Source organism: Pteropus alecto, unplaced genomic scaffold (genome assembly GCF_000325575.1).
Source record: "Pteropus alecto unplaced genomic scaffold, ASM32557v1 scaffold41, whole genome shotgun sequence".
NCBI lineage: Eukaryota > Metazoa > Chordata > Mammalia > Chiroptera > Pteropodidae > Pteropus > Pteropus alecto.
In genome coordinates, this window is record NW_006430464.1 from 661,299 (window position 1) to 682,350 (window position 21,052).

General features: G+C 55.2%; 2 protein-coding genes across 2 annotated transcripts in view; both read left to right on the forward strand.

Annotated features, from left to right (window-relative positions):
- The window catches only part of KLK14 (kallikrein related peptidase 14), a 3,810-nt gene extending 2,943 nt beyond the window's left edge, over window positions 1-867 (forward strand). The window contains 2 exon segments of the mRNA XM_015592087.1: window positions 23-234; window positions 715-867. Of these exon segments, the coding sequence (XP_015447573.1) occupies window positions 23-234; window positions 715-867 (365 nt within the window).
- Window positions 868-4,445: 3,578 nt separating this feature from the next.
- Window positions 4,446-15,663, forward strand: KLK13 (kallikrein related peptidase 13). The gene is made up of 8 exons (XM_006905093.1): window positions 4,446-4,543; window positions 5,224-5,374; window positions 6,208-6,332; window positions 9,387-9,493; window positions 12,696-12,885; window positions 13,146-13,414; window positions 14,298-14,434; window positions 15,475-15,663. Exons 1-8 carry the CDS (start codon window positions 4,446-4,448, stop codon window positions 15,661-15,663), a joined length of 1,266 nt encoding a protein of 421 aa, XP_006905155.1.
- Window positions 15,664-21,052: the final 5,389 nt, after the last annotated feature.

Below are 21,052 nucleotides of genomic sequence, written 5' to 3' on the forward strand. Positions count from 1 at the left end.
CTCACGTCCCTGGTCTGGGGGAGGAGACGGGGTTCTCACAGCCCTGGGCCCTGCTGCTAGGTCACCCTAGTCATGACCCCTCGGTGACCCCCCCCAGCCAGGTACCCCAACCCTCTGCAGTGCGTGAACATCAACATCTCCTCGGACCAGCAGTGTCAGAGGGCTTACCCCGGAGCCATCACCCCGGGCATGGTCTGCGCAGGGGTCTCCCAAGGCGGGAGGGACTCTTGTCAGGTGAGACCCGGGGGGAGAGCTGGAGGAGGGGGTCGTTCGGGGCTGGGACTTGGGTACCAAAGAGTTCTCAGGAGCACAAAGCAGCCGGGGCTCCCCGGAGACCAGGCTGCCTCGCAGCCGTGCGCCCTCGGAGAGGACCCGACCCCTCCCGGCCTCAGTTTCCTCATCCGCTTGGCGCCGCGGGCGGAATTCAGGGACAGAGCTCGGAGCAGCGTCCGCACAGCGCTCTGACCGCTGCTGTCATTGTCGTCGCTGTGTGTAGACGCCTGGAGACCTGGCTCTGTCCCCCGGAGATGGAGACTGGGGGGAAAGAGGGGCTCGGTGAGACCCAGCAGGAGCCAATGACGAGGGGAGGAAGTGACCCCCCACCCCGGGGCCGATGTCCGCAGAGCCCCCGCTGGGGTCCGAGCCCTCGTTCCTCCGCGTCTCCGCCCCATGGTCCCGGCCATCTGTCCACAGCTGTCTCTGTCTCTCCAACAGGGAGACTCCGGGGGACCCCTAGTGTGCGGAGGACAGCTCCAGGGCCTCGTGTCCTGGGGCATGGAGCGTTGTGCCCAGCCCGGCTACCCTGGAGTCTACACCAACCTGTGCAAGTACCACACCTGGATCCAGCAAACCATGCAGAGCAAATGATCGCCATTGCGGTGAAGCGTCGCTGCCCACGTGCCGCCCCAGACCTGCTCCCTCCACGCGAGACCCGGGCGTCCGGCCCCCTCACCCTCACCCCTCCGCCCCCAGATCCTGGAGGGCCCCCAGCATCCTGACCCTGACCCCTGGCTCGGTCCCCCCTCTCCCAGAGCAGCTCCCTCGGGCGCTCCCTTCCGCCCGCCCCTACCTACAGCAGCGCCACCACGTCACGACCCCTTAGGCACAGAGGCTCGACGTCACCGGACTGGCACCGCGTCCCGAAGAAGACAGTTTTCAAAACCCTTGGTGTCTCTAAAAAACAGATGAATAATAATAAAAATTGAATAATCCTAAATTCCATTCCTCCGTTCATTTCCTTCACCCAATGGACACGCACACGGGGCTCTGTCGTGCCCAGCGGGGAGCCACACTGGCCGATGGCAGAGGGGAGGGCTTGTTGTTCCCCGGGGGGGTCTCCCTCCCCATCACTGCATCTGATGTACAGGAGACCCCCGCCTCCCACGGGTTTACAGTGTCACCCTGAGCAGGACCGCCCCTCCCCAAGCCTCCTGGTGAGCAGGGACTGCTGAGGTCCGGGCAGGGAGAGCAAAGATGTCCATTTCCTGGAAAATCCTATGCGCACGGGAAGCCTTCTTTCCCCTCGTCAGATCTCCGGCGAGGACAGTTGAGTTAAACACACTCTGGGGTTCAGGTCCTGGCAGAGCCCGGCTCTCATCGGGTTGATTTATGTCCACCTGTCATTCCCAGCCCTGGTTTCCTCCCTCCCCACAGACGCTAACCCAAATGGCCCCAAACGCCACGCACCCTCAGAAAATGTGTTGTCACACTGCATTGCTTCCGATTTATCTTAAACCATCATTTTACGGATCACAGCCTCCTCATTTCCATACGCCAATGCCTCCTTTACCGGGCACCTACTATGCGCCAGGCACTGGTCTATCTAGCGGGCACCTACTGTGGGCCAAGCATTGTTCCAGGTGCTGGACATGGAGCTGTTAACAAGCCAGACGAAACTAAATGCTTTCCCACGACAGAGCTGACATTCTAGCAGGAGGTGACGGATAAGAGACGATAAACGATTTAAAAGTAGAGAGTCCCCATGAGTGACCAGGTCAGTAGACCAGGGCTGGGTGGCAGGCCCACGTGTGCCAGAGCCAGCTCACACCAGCCAGGAGTGCTGACTGGCAAATTCTCATGAATTTCGAGAGTGGGTTACTAAACACGGTCATTATTAAAAAACCAAATCACGTCCACGCACAATGAAACAAGGTGTATGAAACACAAAGTCAGTCAGTACTCAAAACTCATCAATTCCTGGGTTTTTTTTTTAAAGAATATTTTTAAAAATGTATTTATTTATTTTTTTAATGGTAAGTTTCAGCTGTACGTTTTAACAGTAAGGCGCATATATATTTACACCGCGTGTTCAATTCCCTAATTATTTTTACGACCACCTATGTTTCGACGTTATTTATGTCTATCGCCTCCCACCTGTCACACGCCATCTCTCCTTCCGGCTCCGTGCTCAGTGGTGTCACACCGGTCGGTGGCTATCAGCCCAAGGCGGAGTATGCACCACAGAAAGTGACAAATGCTGCAGATCATGGGCTTTCTGTTTGTTTGTTTCTCTCGTCACCCAGACAGCTGTTAAACCTTCACGAGGTCACGGCCGGACAGCTCTGCCCGGGGACAAGCTGGCGGTCTTGGCGTCTGTCTTCTCCGAGGTCCGTGTGGGAGCTGCAGAGTTCAGTGTCCATTTGCTGTGTGCTCTGGGGGACAGCACAGGACCAGAGCCCCCGGACGTGGCAGCCCTGGGGCCTTTCTGGGAAATGGACGTGGCAGGCCTGGGGCCTTTCTGGGAAACAGAAGCTGTGCCTTCTTCAGGGCGACGCAGACATGCTGTGTAGCTTCAGACTTCAGGCGCCCTGTGCGTTGGGGGACACAGCCCACGCCGTCATTCCTGGCCTGCGTTCCTTCCGTCAAGTGGAGAGGAAAAAATGAAGGTTGCTTTTGTCCGGTTTCCAACCCACGCTCCCGGCTGTGGTGGTTGCATCCCGTGGTTCATTGCTTCTTGGATGCAGGCTCCTTTCACGTGGTTAGGGTTTCTGAAAGTGGAGGGCATCTTCCAACTAACCGATGGTGTCTTAGCCTCATATCGTAATTTAATCAACGGCTCCTTTTTCTTTCTTGCTGGTATACAAAATAATAGTGCAGACACAAGCCACCGCATTGCGGGTTGGGGGGTGGGATACGGGTTCTAGGGAAAGTAAGCTCATGGAGTGATCTGACCATATATCCCGACTTGGGCAGGCGTGATGGGTAGTCACGCCCCGGGGCAGACATCTTCACGAGCGAGAGGGTTTCCAGCCGGCCTCATCCATTGTTCTTGTATGTCTAAGGCGAATACACCTTTGAAACGCCAGAAGCAACACCCTCCAGAGAGCAGAGACCTCCTTAACCATCCTATAACCCCGGCCCCACCTTGTTCTCTCTCTCTCACCTTCCCGTGATCTTCCCCACAGTTCCCTCCTTCATTTCAAATGCGTGAGAGAAGCTGCAAAGCTAGTTAGGAGTTGGGCATCTGAGCTCCCGCTGCTGGACAGAGGCGGGCGAAGTGCTTTCGGGAGAGGAAAAAGAGGCTAAGAGGAGGGACAGTTACAACCAGGGAGGGTCCCTGGAAACATAGGGCGTGAGGGCGCCCCCTGTAGGCTCTCCCCGTTCTTGTCTAGGTTAAAGTCTCCGTCATACATTTTTTTTGACAGGCGGCATGCCCCTTCTGTACCTATAGATATCTCTGGAATATTAGCAGGTTTTTGTCCAGATAAGAAGGATTCCTCTCTCCCCACAGCCTCGACAATGCCCGTAATTCATTCATTCATTCGTTCGTTCATTCGTTCATTCGTTCAGCAAATACTTATTGAATCCTGTTGTGTGTGCCAGGTACTATTCCAGCAACACAACAGAGAAATGCCTCTGCCCGTGGGGAGCTCACGTCTGGAGGAGAGGCAGGCAAGAAACAGGTAGGTAAAACACGAAGCTTCGCACGTGGGGGTGCGTGCCAGGATTGCAGGGAAGGGGTGCGATTTTAAGTGGCTGGTTGTGCTCTGGAAGGCTAATTCAGCAGACCTGGGCTGTCCAAGCACTGCACGTTATTACGAAAACATAAATTTGGCCCTCGCCTTGCCTGGGTTCTGGGAGGTAGCCGCTAAACCCCTGGAATACCCTGTCTCTATTTATCTACTTATCTATTTATCAAATGCCTCAGGGCATTCGATCTCTGACGGGGCTGGAGATTAAAGTCAGTCATGAAGGCAGATGGCTGTGCCTACGTGACCAGCACCCAATAAGATGCCCAGACTCCAAAGCTCAGGTGGGCTCCCCTGGTGGGCAATGCTCTGTACGTGTCGGCCCTGCTGGGAGAATCGGTTCCCCGAATACACCGAGGAAGGACAGCAGGACGCTCACAGCTGGTCCCTCCCGGACCCCGCCTGCGTAGACCAAGAGAACAGGAGCTTTTCCGAGTTCCGTGGGTCCTTCCGCGGATCACCGAACCCGTCTTAGGGATGCCCGAGGAAGTCTTCCCGGAGAGGATGATGAGGACGGAAGACATCGCACGGACATCCGCTTTGGAAGAGGGTTCCTGCCGCTCCGTGAACCGCAGGTACGGAACGGGAGTTTCACGGGGGGTGGTAGATGACATCAGGGGGCGGTTGGGGCCAGGCGGTCTAGAGCCTCGTCGGCCACCACCACCAGCAGGAAACTCGACTTTCACTCCGAGACGGAAGGCACTGCAGGATCCGGAGGAGTGACCTGCCCTGACTTACTTTTCAAAAGGTCACTCTGGTTGCCGTGTCGCAAAGAGAGTGTAGGTGGACAAGGACAGGGACAGGGAGACCAGGTAGGACGCTTACAAGGAGACGAGGGTGGGTGGGAGGGGCCAGGGCGGCGAGGTCGGCAGGCATTGAGCAATGGTCCGATTCTGGACCTGTTTTGAAGATAGGGCTGACGGGGACGAGTAGCGAAACCCCCGCGTGGTCTGAGCGAAGGCATTCGAGAAATGCGAGGACGGAGCGACCTGTCCGCTGGGAAGACGGGGACGGCAGGAGGGGCTCGTCGGGGACGTGAGACGGGTGGAGGACAGGAATCCGCATGAGAACGCGCGGATGTTGAGTAGGCAGCCGGATGCTAAGTTGAGGGTTCTAGAGCCAGGTAGACTTGGGAGTTGTCAGCACGCGGCTGGTATTTAAAGCCATGCGGCCCGACGAGGTCGCTGAGGGAGTGAGTGTAAACAGAAGAGCGAAGAGGATCCGGTGCCAAGGCCTGAGATGCTCCACCACGTAGACTTCGGGGCCACGAGGAGCAAACAGCGCCAGACACGAGCGAGGAGCAGCCAGTGGATGATGAGGAAGACCAGGAAGGTGTAGCGTCCCAGCGGCCGAGGACAGAAACAGGAAGCGAAGGATCCACTTGGGAGACGCCGCCGACAACTCAAGTAAGACGAACCCGAAGGAGTTGGTTCCACAACGTGGAAGTTACTGGTGCCCCAGACGGGGTCATGGTGGGCGGAGCGGCGGGGGAGAAAGCCCGCCCGGAGTGGGCTTGAGAGAGAACGTTCCAGAGGGGTTGCAGACCGCGAGCAGAGCCAACTTTGTAGAGAAGAATTGCAGTCAAAGGGGAGCAAAGATCGGGCCAGGGGAGCATGCGGGTGGAGAGGAGGGTTGGTTTGCTTTATTCTCGTAATGGAACATGGTGGGCATCGTCGGGCGTCTGCGGGTTATTTAATGGGACTGCTCACAAGGTCTGCTGGCGGGAGCGGCGTCCTCAGGGAGACCACGGCAGGGGACGGGGACGCCGTCTGTCTTAGATGGAGGTGCGGGCTCTTGGTGGCGAGAAATCGGAAGGGGTGCAGAGGAGGTGGGCAGACGCAGGTGGGTGGCGGGACTGACCTTGCCAGTTCCTGCTACTCTGATGAGTGGAAATGGCAGGCCGCGGCTGCACGGGAGAGGCGGTGACAGGGACCCACCTCCCGAGTTCAGGGATGCAGCTCTGAGGAGCTCCCGTCTCTGGACAACTTGTGCGTCTTGAGTCTGGTTTCTCCGCCCCCCGGGGCATCTCTCTGCCTCCCATGCCTTGCGCCTTGGTCCATCCTGCTCTCTGCCCTTCCCCTGTCCTCTGTCGCCCACCCTGTCTGTCTGTCTGTCTGTCTGGGGGTATGGATCCGTCCCCCCACACCGCCCTTCCTCTTCGTGTTTGTTTGTGTCGGGGCCTCCGCTCCGGGCCTGGGTGTGGGGCCGGCTCTCATCCCAGCCAGCTCTCTCTAACCAGAATTTCCAGTTCCAGCTTGACAAAGAGCCCCGTTCTGAAGCCAAGCTAGGGTGGGGCTTCCAGGAACCCAGGCTGCCCCCCATCTCCCGGCTTCGCTCATTCAACAAGCACCTTCGTGGCCCGAGGTGCGTGCCAGACTCTGGGCTAAGCCTCTTCGACTGTTTAGTGCTCCTCCAGGAGGCAGGCGCTGCTCTTTTTTTTTCAGACGGGGACGCAAAGGCACAGAGTGACCGTGTCACTTGAGCTCAGGCAGCCCAGCTCTAGAGCTCCAGCCCTAAACCACTAGGAACAATGTCTCTTTTGCTGGTCCTGCTCTCTGAGTGTGGGGCGGAGGGAACCTGATCTAGGAGACAGTATACACCTGGACTCGGTGTCGAGTTGGTGTGTGACTTTCGCTGTCCCCCATGGGCTCCAGCTGTCTTATGGATCAAGTGAGGGGTGGTGGAACACACCCAGCCCTCGGGGGGTCCGTGACCTCACTTCGAGGAGCGTACTCCGGCCCGGGCCCTGGCCAATCACGAGCACTGATCCCAGCATTGACCTGCTACTCACCCTCCAGTGCATGCCCCAGCCAGCCACCCCCACTGCAGATTCCAGCCCTTCTCAAGTGAGGAAGGCTTTTGTGGAAATGTGGACCCGGGCCACCAGAGGGCACAGGTACCCCGACTTCCCACCCATCACCCAGAATGAACTCTGCTCTGTGGGAGAAGCGTGAACTCTGAGTCCGGCCTTGTGAACCCCGGGGAATTCCAAGGTGGGAGGGGACAGTGGCTTTCTGTCACCCTGAGGGGAGCTCGCAGCCATGACCCGGCCCATTCCCACCCAAACCCCACGCCCACGCAGACCGCTCAGCTGCACGTCCAGGCTCCAGGATCAACAGCAACGCACGACGCCATCTCAGCCGCCTTCCAACGCCTCCCCATCCAAGCCCTCGGTCCCGGCCACACCTCCAGCCCCAACCCACAGGGCTCCGTCAATGGCATCATCCCCAGATCTCTCCCCTCTGCCACCCGGTCCTATCCCCCAAACCAACTCCAACCCCGTCCTCGCCCCAAATTCTCCTCCCCAAATGCTTGCGTTCCCGCCGCCCTCGTCGGACCCACGCCAAACCCGACCACACACTCTTCTTCCGAGTGTAGGAAAAAATGATAAAAGAGGCCGAGATAGACCCAGACCTGTGTCTTTGATGGAAAACTAGACGGGTTACCCGATTTTAGGGGCTCTCTGCTTCTTTTCCTGTCTTCGAGCTGCTTTACATTCAACTCTGTAGATCATAGATAGCGGATAGCAATGCAAAAATAATTCTTGTCCATAACCGTGCAAATGAGTCTGGCCAGGGGCAAGCACGATGAATTTCCCTCCCACCCATGTGGAATAAGGCAATTTTGGTTCTATTTATAAGTTTGTTTCAGCATTTCTTATCACCGATGCCCGTGTGGTTCTCTGCCACATTTGCTAGCTCCATCCCTTACTAATGATCCAGAATCATGTCTCAGACGTATGTCCATTTCGTACACGTGGGAGAGTCAAGGTTAGGTCCTTTCTTAAAAATGATCTGTCGCCGCTACATTTGATGCCTACGGCCCGACGCGAACGGCCCCCAAATACGGCCGCGCCAGTCTGGATGGGAACTGTCCCTCTGAGGCTCGGTCCATCTCGACGCCTTATCCTTATTGTGACACCACTGCTCTGTCTCTTTCCAAATGTCACCTGGTCCCCAGGCCAGCCTCCCTACCTTTGTCTTCCTCAATCCTTAATCCTGCTCTCTCCGCCCCCTAAGATTAACTCACAGCCCCACCCAGCCACGGTTCCAGGAGACACCTACTCATTCCCACAACCGGCCCCTCACCCCAGCCCCCAGAACTTTCCATCTCCACCTCCGCGCCCGTGGACTCCCTCACCCGACCTGGCCCTGCTCCAAAAAGGCCGTTTGTTTATCCAAAACGCTGCTTCCCCCAAACATTGCGTCCCCGGGCCCAGCCCTTACCCCCATCCTGGCCCAAGGACGGGTGACTTGCAGCCGCCTGGGCGAACGCCCGCTTCCTGCGCTCGACGGTTGGGTGTGGCATGCGGTGGATAAATGGGAGAAGGACTCTGGGCATCCCTGTGTCTTCTAGAAGCGCAGGGGCAGGGGGCGAGGCCGAGGGCTGGAATTTAGAGGTGTTGCATTGGACGTGGAGGGATGAGCTTGAGATGAAGCTGTGGCGGGTTCAGAGGGACAGGCCGGAGCGGGAGGGACGTGGTCGGAAGCTCACAGGAAGGTTGGGACGCTGTGGAGATGGCCTTCTGGGAGAACGTGCGTGGGGTCGGAGTGGATATTGGAACGTGGAACGGAAAATGGGTTTATGTTACAGGGGAGGGTCATGGGGACTTAGGGTAGATTTAGGGGAGGAAACCTTAGGCTTCCCCTTCCCTCTAGATGGGCCCCGCAGCCTGCAAGTTCACAGTGGGTTCAAGTCAGGCTCGGGTGGGGCAGCGTCTGGGTCCCAGCTTGTCCCGAAGCTCCGCCCCCAAGTGGAGGGCCAAGCCCACACTGGGGGTGCCTGGCGATCAACCTGCTGAGCCATTGGGGGTGGAGAGGGGGTAGGCCTGCAACCGGGAAATGCTGAGGGCCCTGGGGGAGGGAGTTCAGGGGTTAAAAGCCATGGGTTGGGGCTGAAGTTGGAGGCAGCTGGCTGCAGAAGCTCTTCCAGGCCCCTCGCCCAGGTAGGGTCAGCCTGGGGCTGGGGCTGGAGCATTGGAGGAGAGGAGCCGAGAGACGGGGAGGAGGGACAGGTGAGGAGGGATGGGGAAAGTGGGAGCACAGCTGAGTCAGGAAAACGGAGAGGGGAACCAGAGACTCGGTCAGGGATGGAGAGGTGCCGGCACGCAGGGAGACAGCTTGGTTTGAGACCAGGAGTCAGCAGCAGCCCTGGGAGAGGAGACAGGGGCTGGAGCGGGGACCGAGGACCCAGGCTGCTGGCGGGCGGGGCTGGAGGTGCCTGCCACCTCGGTCCAGGTCCAGGGCGGCAAGCTAGTGCCCTTTAACTGCCCCCCACCCCCATAAATCTGGGGAGAGGTTGCAGATTCCTGGGTCAGAGTTCTCAGAGTGGAGATCCTGGCGGCAAAGCTCAGGAGCAAAGGTGGGGGGCTCAGAGATGGGGGTTCCGCCGCCCTCAATACCCTCTCTAACTTCTCAGGCCCCTCGCGCCCTGCCCTCACCCCGGAGCCGCCATGTGGCCCCTGGCCTCAGCAACATGGCCCCTGGCCTCAGCGATGGCCTTCCTGACCGTGGCCTTGTCAGGAGGTAAGAATGCATGAGGGAAGGGGGAGGGGCGGGGCGGCCACGCCAGACAGCAGTAGGAGGGGCCAGGCCACGGGGCGGGGGCCAGGTGGGGGCGTGGACAGCCCCCAGACCCTCCTGCTTATCCTCCAGCGACCTGGTTTCTTGGTGGGGGCCCCGCCCGCTGTCCCCACCGACCCCAGTCCCTTGCGTCCCCGCAGGCCACCTGGCCTCGCTCATCAGCTCATCAGGGCCGTCGGGCAGACGTGAGGTCAAATCCCAACGCTGCCCCTGCAAGCCAGTAACTCGCTCCTCTGTGCCAAGGTCGTGGCACCTGTAAAATGCGGACGTACGGGTCACCTCCACAAAGGGTTGTTGCAAGTGCTAAAACGAGGTAACCCCCAGTCATGGGCTGAGCCCGTGACAGCCAGAAGACGTGGAAAGGTAGCCGACACTACCGCTTTATTAGTAGTATCTTCTATCCATTCTCAACCCCTTCCAGAACCTTCTAGTTCTTCCTTTCATCCTTGGGGTGAGCCCAAACCTACCGGAGTTGGTCCTCTCCTCACATGTAAGCCCCGCTCCCTCCCCGCCTTTGCAGGCAAGTTCTCCAGAAACCCCGGAACCCCATTCACGCATCATTCATTCACTCACTCGTTCCATCAGCGACAGCTTCGAGGGTGGCAGGCGGCGTGTGCTGGGTGCCGGGTGCTGAGCAAGCAGTGACGGCGCCCGCTCCCGGCACCCACAGCCTAGCGGAGACGGCTGCAGACGTTCAGGCAATTACCCTAATCATTAGTTACAACTCTGACACGAGGTGCGGGCTTCGAGGGGCCAGTGGGGGGGGCCAGGGGTTCCACTGGTGGCTCCCCGCCCGAAAGGCACCCCAGGGACCAGACCCGCGAGCTGAGACCTGGAGGAGGGAGGGGTCCCAGGCACTAGGCACCCAGCACCACCCCTGACCTGGAGGCAGGGTGGTTTCTCTCCTTTGGCCACGGTCCTAAGACTCCTGCGTGTCTCCTGAGTGCCGCGCCCTGGGCCAGGAGCTCCACATGCATTGGCTTGTGGAGTCCCCAGCAGCCGCGAGAGGCGTGTGGACTATAATTACCCTAATTTCACAGCTGAAAAGCCCAAGACTCTCGAGGCAGGAGAGCCCTGCCCGGGCAGCCCTGTCTGAGCCAGGGTCCCCTCCTGTCCCCCACATCCTGGACTTCACACCTCGGCAAACCATCCTGATGATTTTTTTAGACCTAATGGTCCGCTTAGACTCCTTTTTTTTTTTTTTTTTTGCTTAAAGCATATTAAGAGTAAAGCTGATCTCACTGTCCCAAGTGGAAAACCGCATCTCTCGCTATAGATAAAGGAGAAAAAAATAAATCTCGCACAGTCAAACGAAGATGATATGTTTATTGGGTCGGACCACCTAAAACCGCCCATCGTCGACCCTTTTTACCTGCGATTGCAGACGGTTCAACCTAATGAATTTTAGGCTGTGGGCCGAGGGGTTCTGCTCCCTTTTGGTTTTGAGAAATGAGCTCAGCAGGATTAGAGAGGTGTTTAGAAAAACCATAGCTGCTCCATCGTGGGAGCTTCTCCTCGATCAAATCAGCACTGACCGAGAACTGGACGCTGACTGAGTTTCCGAGGATGCAATTCGATGTCACTTACGCCTCATCCCCGTACCACCTCAAGGGACCGCGTGCCCACCCGTGACTCCTGACCTGACTTTGAGAACTGCCACACTGACCCCTTTGCTACTGCAGGCGAGGGAGGGCCGTGAGCTGGGGACTTCCTGTCGTAGTCCGTAGTAACGGTCCCCACTTCCTGAGTGCTGTGCGTGTCTTAGATGTAGAATTTGACTGCATCCTACCACTGCCCCGCGGGAGATGAAACTGGTACTTCCGCTCCTCCAGAGGTGAGAGGCCCGAGGCTGGCGATCTGTAGTGGGATCATCCCTCCGGTCAGATCATCCCTCCCTCATTCAGGCTGGATGTTCTCCGTCCCAATGTCGGTTGCTGTGCCCCCGATGCTGGGCATGGTGCCTGGCACACACGCCCTTCGCTGGTTAAGCACCTACTGTGTGCCAGACGCCGTGCCAGGTGCCAGGCTTGGGATGCGGGGACTGAACAAAGCAATGAGGGTGCCTTGTCGGTGGATCTGACAGTCCAGATGGGGAGATTTTTTTTTTTAAAGACACAGAAATGTAAACAAAGATAAAGAGAAGTGAATAGTGATGGTAGATCTGAGAATGAATTGGAGGGGGTGACGGGGGAGCTCGGAGGCGCAATATTAGACCAGGTGGCCGGGAGGAGGGGCAGGGATGTCTTCTCTGAGGAGGTAACATGTGAGCTGAGCTCTCAGAATCAATAGGGACCCAGACATGTAAGCTTTAGATTCCGAGTGCCAGTCAGTAGATTATTTCTCTGTCTATCTGTCCATCATCTGTCTGCCTGTCTATCTATCATCTATCCATCTGTCTCTCCGTCCTATATCTGCACCGTCCACTATGGTGGCCCCTGGCCACTTGAGCATTTTCAAATGTGACTAGTGTGACTGAAGAACTGACTTTTTAAATTTCATTTCAATTGATCTAAATTTAAACAGCCACACGCGGCCGGTGGCTACCGTACGGAACGGTGCAGATCTAAAGAGGAAACCAGGAAGCCAGCGACTGCGAAGGAGAGCCGGTCTGAGGGACGGGAGGCTGGCAGGGGCTGGGTGGAGGGGACGGAGGAGCGGAGGTCTGAGGACAGAGTCCGGCACACGCCGCCGTGAGAGCTGAGCCGGTGGCCGGTGTTTGCAGAGGCGCCCTGCAAATGTGTCGCGAGCAGGGACGGAGGCCGCCGAGTTGGGTGTGTCGGTTTGTCTCCCTCCCGGCTTCTGAAATCCAACCCCAAGCGTCCTCTGGAAGTGGTTACCGGAAAATGCGGATGGGGAGAAAGTCCGATCTCTGCTACCCGACCGGAAGCATCCTCCTCCTGCGAGTTCTTCTTTCCAGCCTAGGGGAGGGTGTGACACTCCTACGGAGAAGGACTTTGTCATTTCTGTGCCCTGATTCGTCCCCGTCACTTAAGAGAATGGCAACTCCCAGGGGACAGGAAACAAATCGTCAGTCGCTGGTCACCTAGAGCAAGTTCTGACCCTGGCCCCAAGCCCGGGAACCACACGCCTCAAAGCCTCCTCCTCAACCCGGACCCCAATTCGCTAAGATTTTTTTCTTCGCCAGGCACGTCTCAGGAGTATCCCAAGATTCTCAATGGCACCAATGGGACCAACGGGTTTCTCCCAGGCGGCTACACCTGCCCCCCACACTCTCAGCCCTGGCAAGCAGCCCTGCTCGTGCAGGGGCGGCTGCTCTGCGGGGGGGTCCTGGTCCACCCCAGATGGGTCCTCACGGCAGCGCATTGTCTGAAGACGTATGTAGGCGCAGGGGAGCCCGGGGCAGGGAGGAGAAGGGGACTGGCGTGGGGGGCGGGGGCTGGAGCTGGAGCTGAGCATGAGTCTGGACTTGGGGTCGGGATGGGAACGGGTGAGAAAGAGGTTTGGGGTGGACACGGAGGGTTTGGCTGGGCGTGGAGTTGAGATGCTTCTGGAGACGAGGAAGGCGGGGTGGAGGAGTTCGGAGACAGAGGTGGGCTCAGGCTGTCCTCTAACCGCCCCCTTCCTGCATCCACAGCGGGTTCAGAGTTTACCTGGGCAAGCATGCCCTGGGGCGTGTGGAGGCCGGGGAGCAGGTGAGGGACGTGGTCCGCCACATCCGCCACCCGCAGTACCAGAGCAGCCCCACGCACCTGCACCACGACCACGACATCATGCTCCTGGAGCTGCAGTCCCCGGTCCAGTCCACCAGCCACATCCGCGTCCTGCCGCTCTCCTACCGAGACTGCCTCCCCCCCGGCACCGGCTGTCGCGTGTCCGGCTGGGGCACCACCACCAGCCCCCAGGGTATGCACCCACGCAGGGGGCCCGAGGTCTCTCAGAGTGCAGAGACCGGGGCCGAGGTGGGAGGGGAGGTCGGAGGGTTCCTTCATACATAAAAATATATTTATATTTATGTGACATAGTACGTCTAACACAATGTATCCTTTACGTATCCTTATAGTACATATAACACAATGTATCCTTTATATAAATATAAATTTATATATAAAGTGACATGTCATATATATCCTTTATATACATTATATATATAAAGTCATACATTATATAGATGTTCTAGATCATGTATATATTTATATGACCTTTATATAAATTTATAAATATATATATTTACATACTATAGTGACAGCGATAGTATATATTGTAGTATACATTGTATATTTGCGTATTTATAAAACTATACATCACTATGCAGCTGTAGGTAAATATGCAAACTATAAAAGTTGGATTCATTTTCTAAATTATTGACGTATTTATTTCGATAGGTGTGTACGTAAGTGGTATGTTATGCATACATCTATTTCGGTACACACATATGCAATTTATAAAATAACTGATCTATGGAGAGGTATGTATTTAGTATAGACTTAGTAAACATAGCAAAATGTAGACAGCTCTGTCCCCCGTATATAAGTTAAATGCGTGTGACGATGACGTCGATCTCCATAGCGAGAGCTCTCGGTGTCACCCTCACGTCCCTCGCGGTGTCCCGGCCGCTTCTGTCTTTCTGCCCGGCGTGCCCACCCCCCTTCCCACTGCTTCCCTGCCCCCCGCTTCCCGCATCTTCCTCTTCTGTCCTCTGTCTCTCACTGACCCCCCCAATGAACTGCCGCCCCACAGCCTGTCCAGATCAGATATCCTTAGAGATCTTCCTCTCTCTCCTCCCCAGTGAGTTACCCCAAAACCTTACAATGTGCCGACATCCAGCTCCGCTCGGATGAGGAGTGTCGTCAGAAATATCCGGGGAAAATCACACCCAACATGCTGTGCGCTGGCACCAAAGAGGGTGGCCAGGACTCGTGTGAGGTGAGGCCACGGCGGGGCTCGGGGCGGCGGGGGCGGGCGCCAGGGGCCGAGACGAGAGGCCAGGGTGGAGGTGGACACAGGTGCCGGAGGGGGACGATTTGCTTCTCGGCTTGGGGGAACCAGTCTTTGTAAGGTGAGATATCCCCTAGCATGGAGGGCCAAGACCAAAGGGAATGAGTATATCCGTGGGTGGCAAATATAATTCATCCTAAGCCCCGGGTTTGACTGACAGCAGCTGCCCGGATCCTTGTGTTGACAGGCATAAAGGTTAGGATTCTTTTGGTTGCAAGTGACAGAAATCCACCTCACACTGCCTTGAGCCAAACGCTGGCTTTCGTAAGTGAAAAGTCCGGGGGATGCTGCTTCAGGCACGGATGGATCCAGGTGCACACATAATGTGTTTAGGACTGTCTCTTCAGCTCTTCTCTCCTGTTTCAACTTCATTCTCAATTACCTGAAGCTCTTCCCATGCAGTTACAAGGTGGTCCCAGCAGCTTTGGGCTTACATCCCACCCTCTAAGCAATCCCGCTGGAGAGAGAGCGCATGCCTTTTCCAATAGTTTCCATAAACATCTCGAGCATGACTCTCACTAGACCGACTGAAGTCATGTGTCCTGGAACCGTCACACGAGCCAGAGCTGTGGGATTCTCTGATGGACCCGAGTCTGAGTCACAGGTTATAAACAATGGATTAAACAGACAGAATCTTCTGCCCTTGCAGAGCTTTTTTTTCCCCAGGGAGACGTACGATAAAAAATATAAAGAAATAGCCTGTCTCTCTGTCTCTCTGTCTCTCTCCCTCTCTCTGTCTGTCTCTCTGTCTCTCTCTCTGTTGTCTTCCCCCGTCTCTGTCTCTCCCTCTCTCTCTCTCTCTCTCTCTGTCTCTCTCTCTCTCTCCCTCCATTTCTTGCTGTGTTGCCATCCCCCACCGTCTCTCCGCATCCCTGTCTCTGCCTCCGCGTGCACCTCCTCCCCACAAGTCCCCGTCTCTGCTTCAGTTCAGTCCCAGCAAGAACTCCACCTCTCTCCCCTCCACTCAGGGTGACTCCGGGGGCCCCCTGATCTGCAACGGAACCCTCCACGGCATCGTCTCCTGGGGAGACTTCCCATGCGGGCAGCCCGACCGGCCCGGCGTCTACACGCGAGTCTCCCAGTATGTTTCGTGGATCCGAGAGACAATCCAAAACAAGAACGCCCACAAGCAGAGATGGACGAAGGGCCCACAATAAAAAGCTGGGTTGACATACCTGCCTCCTTCCTCCCACTATGCCCCGCTTGCTCGGCTGGCCCAGCCCCCTCTGCCCCTCCCAGAGTGTTCCAGCATCATGGTCTCCCAGACACGCCATTCCTGAAACATTCTAGCCCCCCGCATGTCCCAACTCAGACACGTTCCATGTTTCCCAACTGTCTTGAGATAAACCCACCTCTGGCCTGGCCCAACAATATTCTGTGTCCTGTGAACGAGCCGACCTTGACAAGACCCTACCCCGCGTGGGGTATTTATTCACTGCTAATGTTCCAGATCCTCCTACTTTTTGTACTCAGGAAGGTTCTAGACTCCCATGACATTTCATTCTGAAACTATTCTCTCGTGCCCACGGTCTTCCGTGCTGACTGCTTTCTATGCCCCTCTGAATGACTCGTCACAGCTAAGCTCATAATGGTTCCTCATAATGGTTTGTTCTCACAGTTTGGGCCTCCCAAATGTCCTATCCCTACCTACACCCCACATTCTGTCACCATCTGGCCTCTGCCAATATTCCCAGTGTCTGAATCCCCACGCCCACTACATATCAACAACTCTCTAGAGCCTCGAGTGATGCGGTTTCGTATCCCGAGGGGGTCTCCACACCCGGGCCCTATTGTCCATCAGATATCTTGTCCTGTCTCCTCCACGAGCACCCTTGTTCAAGGCCCCTTGCGGTTTGCTGTTGTTACGTTTTTGGCCATGAACCCAGAATGCAGTGGTCCAATGCTCAAGCCTGCTTCAAACGAGTCAGAAAATTCAACACGTCTCTTTTCTCATCGGTTAAACGGGGCTTGTAGTGTTTCCACATAGCATCGTTACGAGGATAAATGTCAAATGCTTGTACCAATCGCATGGTTCCCTGCAAAGTATTACCTTAGAGTGTCAATGACCACCTGTTTGCGGGGGTGTCCAAAAGGTGTCGTATTTATTTATTTTTCTTGGCAAACATTTATTCCGTGCTGACGTGTGCAGACACTTCTGCTGGGTGTTGGTGAATACGATTTTGTTTGCTCAACAAATATTTTGTACCTGTCATGAGCCAGGCACTACTGTAGATACAGATTATAAACAATGAATTAAACAGACAAAATCTTCTGCCCTTGTAGAGCTTTTTTTTTTTTTCCCAAGGGAGACATGCGATAAAAAATATAAAGAAATAGACTGTTGGTGGCCAAAAAAACAAAAAACAAAAAAAGCAAGGTGGAAGGATAGGAAATGTTGGGGTCAGAGAGAGTGGGGGGTTTGCTATTTTAAATACGATGGTCCAGGAAGGAGACACGTTTTCACACAAGAGTCCACGATGTGTTATAACATATACCAATTAAAAACAAAAAAACAACTACAACATTGTGAATGTACTAAATGCCACTGAACTGTTCACCTGAAATGGTTACTTTTACGATATGTAAATTTCACCTTAATTTTTTAAAGAAGCTCTGTGATAATAAACGGCAACAGCAAAAGATACACAGTAACAAAGACAAGAGCCAAGGATACACAGTCATAAGAACAGTAGCAAAGGACACACAGGGACGGAGACCTTAGCTGAAGGGTAAAGGAACGGGGATCAATAAAGAATAAAATCAGGGGAATGACAGGGGCCTCGTACAGATCACCAATTCGACTCTCTCCATCTGAGGATTAAGAACTAGCTAAATATATTAAGACTTTTTTTTTTTTTTAAATAACACCTGCTTCAAAGAGCTTTTGAGAGGATTAATGACGGGAACGTGTGAAAAGCCCTGGAAACGACGCCCTCGTGCCGAGGGTTGACTCAGTGGCAGCTGTCAAGGGCTTCGTTGCTCTTATTGATATAATTGTTATGATGCCGTGTCTGCAGCCAGGACAAGCTGCCTTGGGTAACAGCTGGGGATTTGAGAGAGTAAGAGGTGGCCGCCCAAATTCTTCCTGTGGAACAGAAAATAATGACATACCTGAGCTGCAGATTCTGGCTGCCCACACCTTAAAGCAGGACGGCCCGCCAGGTGGCCGGCCAGGCTTCCAGGCTTCTCAGCTGTCCCTCGTCCCTCCCTCTCCCAGGATTTCCGAGCCAAGCCGTCTCCTCTTCTGGCTTTTGCCCAGGGGAATTTTAATAACAATGGGGACTCAGGCAGGGAGGAATTCGGTGGAGGGAGGGGGTGAAGAAGACGGGGAAAGAAAAGCGAAGAAGGGAGGGACTTTCCGACTCTGGTCCAGCATGGAGGCCCTTTTCATCCTTCCAAGGCCCCCACTGAGGAAATGTCAGCTCCCCGTTTTTACTCAAATATCGACCCAAACTAAGGAAAATTCTCCAGTGGGTTGAACCCGACAGACGGATGGAAACACATTCCCGTGCTTTCTCAGAGATTGCTGTCTTTTAGTCTGGAAGGTTCGGGCCAAGCTCAGCCACGGCCCCAACCGTGGGCCTTGTATAAGGGACTGGGCTGCATGTTCCAAGGTAACAAGGATAATGGGGCTCTGCTCCTCATTCCGATGTGTGTGGGGATGGGGATTCTCCCACTGCGGCAAGCAGTTCTCAGACATCGGCTGACCCTACCTGGAGAGAGTCAGATCCTATGGGTGAAGGGCTCAGTCCCACAAAACTGTCCCCCACCCCAGCCCCACTTCAGACACCAGTCACAGGTCCAGGTTGTCACCTGTGCTTCTGACCACCAGCTGTCGATCGGAGGCTTCCATGCTCTCCTCACCCTTGGGTTCGATTAATTGCTGGAGCTTACTAGGTCACCGATTTACTATAAAAGGATATAACTCGGGAATGGCCGGAAGGGAGAGATGCACAGGGCCAGGTATGTGTGAGGGGAGTCGGAACTTTCAAGCCCTCTCCGAGTGCCACTGTCCCCAAGTAACCAAGTGTTCACTGACCCCGAAGGCTCTCCTTTTTGGGTTTTTATGGAGGCCTCATTACATAGGCATGATTGATTAAGTCATTGGCCATGGGTGACTGGTTCAACCCCCAGCTCCTGTCCCTTGCCCAGACTGAAAGTTCCGACCCTCTCCCCCTGACAACCATCCCGCCACCCTTGGGTGCTTTTCAAAAGTCACCTCAGTAACATCGCAAGACACCTTTATCGTTCCCTTCACTGAGAACATTCCAAGGGTTTTAGCAGCTCTGTGCCAGAATCAGGGATGAAGACCAAATGTCTCTTTCTCGTGACAAATCACAATATCACAGTGGGCAATGAGCCTTTAAGCCCAAGCTTCTATTGTAACAGGCTCAGTGATCAGATGAGCTAAGGAAACAGGTTGTGGGAGGGGTGAGGAGGCAGGAGGCCCAGGTCAGGCTTTTTCGGAGGGTGGGATGGTGAAGGATAATGCTGTAGCCACCCCCAGGAACAAGACGGACACCCGGAGCTCAGGAGACAGGCAGCAGGTAGTGGCTGGGGAAGTCTTGGGAGCTGATGGGACCTCTCAGAAGCAGCAAGGGAACGAGGTCCTAGACAAGATCAGTCTCCTGAGGGTCTGGACCAGGGGACTGTGACAGCGGAGCCACCACACAGACAATGAGTGGGATCTGAGAACAGGTCGATGTGGACAGACAGTGAGCTTGGGTTTTCAGGAGGCTGTTGGAGGCACAGGCCTGAAGCTGAGGAGAGGGTTGGGAACTGATCCGCTCCAGGTGATAGGTGACAAATTGTCAGGTGTGCATAGTCGGAGCATAAGACACGGTTCAGGACGGGGACCCGGGAACACCCTTGGTTGCACACACCAAGGAGGACAAAAAGACCTATTCATGAAGGAAGCCAGGAAGACGAGCCAGCAAAGTAGGAGGAAAACCAGAAATGCACGCCATCCGGGGACTGGGAAAGGAGCAGCCGGCGTGTGGAATGCTGTGGCAAGGTTGAGTAAGGGAAGGGCAGACAGGTGACCGCTGGCTTGCTCTACGTGGAAGTCACTGGAAACCCCAAAAGCGCAGGGCCACGGGGTGCAAGCCGTGAGCAAATCTCCGTGGAGTTTTGCCGGGAGGGATGCTAGAAAAAAACGGAGATATGGGGCTTGGTTTTGATGAATTCTGTGGTCCCGGCGTCATCCAGCAGAGAGCCAGGCACACAGGGCACTTCGAAATGTTTGTTTAGTGAGTGAATGAATGAATGAATGAGTATACAAGTGAGTGAACAAATGAATGAGCGGAGAACTAGAATGAGAGTTAGTTATAAGGTAGCTGAGAGAGAAAGAAATTGTAGCACCTCTGAGGAACAAAGAGATGCTGTCACCTCAGCCAGATTTGATCATCCTCTTTCTCCGAAACCTGTAGCGTTGATACGGTCACCTATTCACGTGTACTCATTCAGTCAGTCAGTCATCTGCTCATTCATATATCTGGATGATGATTAACAACACAGGCTGTGGAGACAGCCTGCCTGGGTTCAAACTCTGGTTCTGCCACGTACCAGCTGTGTGGGTGAGTCTGGGCAAGTGACTTCACTTAGTGGAACTTCATTTCCACGCCCACGACCAGGTGTCGGGGTGGCTGAGTTCTCTGTAGGCGATGAGTTTTCATATCGTGCACGAAAAGACGATGCCCAAGAGGAAAGCAGCAGCTGTGGGGACTTGAGAACTCCGGGGGTTCTCTGGGGGAGGTGGCAAAGGTGCTCAGAGCTTTCTCTGAAAGCGGGAGGTGTGTGGCTGCAAGTCAGTCCCTGTCCTCCGAGCCTCCAGCTACAAAAAGAAAGGATCTGGCTTTAGCCGGAAGCCACAAGCTGCAAGTCCGTGTGTCAGAGAGAACCACTAAGCGGTCACTCCCCATTATCCACTGCCCTCAGCCCCCGGCAGCCACTCATCCGCCTCCTGTCCCTGTGGATTTGCCCATCTTGGACATATTTCATATAAATGCAATCTGACAATACCTATTTTTGTGACTGGCTTCTTTCACTGGGCATCATGTGGGGGGTGGGATGGGGGAGAGAGAGAGAGACAGAGAGAGAGAGAGAGAGACAGAGAGACACAGACACCGAGACTGAAAGGAGAATCTGTGTTGGACCAAGAGTTGTGTTTTCTTTTCTTTCTTTTTTTTTTTTGGTGGGGAGGCGGGACTGCCAATATTTACAGTTGAGTGATGTCCCAACATAAATCTGAATTTCCAGCTTTTCTTGAAAAGTCAGAGGATCCAGCAACACAGCCAGTGCTCAGCATGGAGGCTGAAGGGTGAATTTTATTACGTGTAAATTGCACCTCAATAAACCAGGTCACCTGTCCCCACTCCCCAACCCCCCGAAATACACAAAAAGGAAGAGGTTGAGTTAGGTGGTGCTCGGCACAAGTCAAAAGCAGAAGTTTTGTGATTCTGAACTCAGAGCGAGAAAGAGACCCAGCACCACCACCCCTCCCCCGGAAAAGACAGGAGTGGAGCCACTTTCCTGCACCGGGAGGGG

Excerpts from the sequence above, each read along its gene's own strand:
- KLK13 (XM_006905093.1), top strand. The coding sequence starts at position 4,446 with ATGCCCGAGGAAGTCTTCCCGGAGAGGATGATGAGGACGGAAGACATC. Across the intron at positions 9,494-12,695 it reads GACCGTGGCCTTGTCAGGAG|GCACGTCTCAGGAGTATCCC; the intron begins GTAAGAATGCAT and ends TTTCTTCGCCAG. Across the intron at positions 14,435-15,474 it reads GTGGCCAGGACTCGTGTGAG|GGTGACTCCGGGGGCCCCCT; the intron begins GTGAGGCCACGG and ends CCCTCCACTCAG.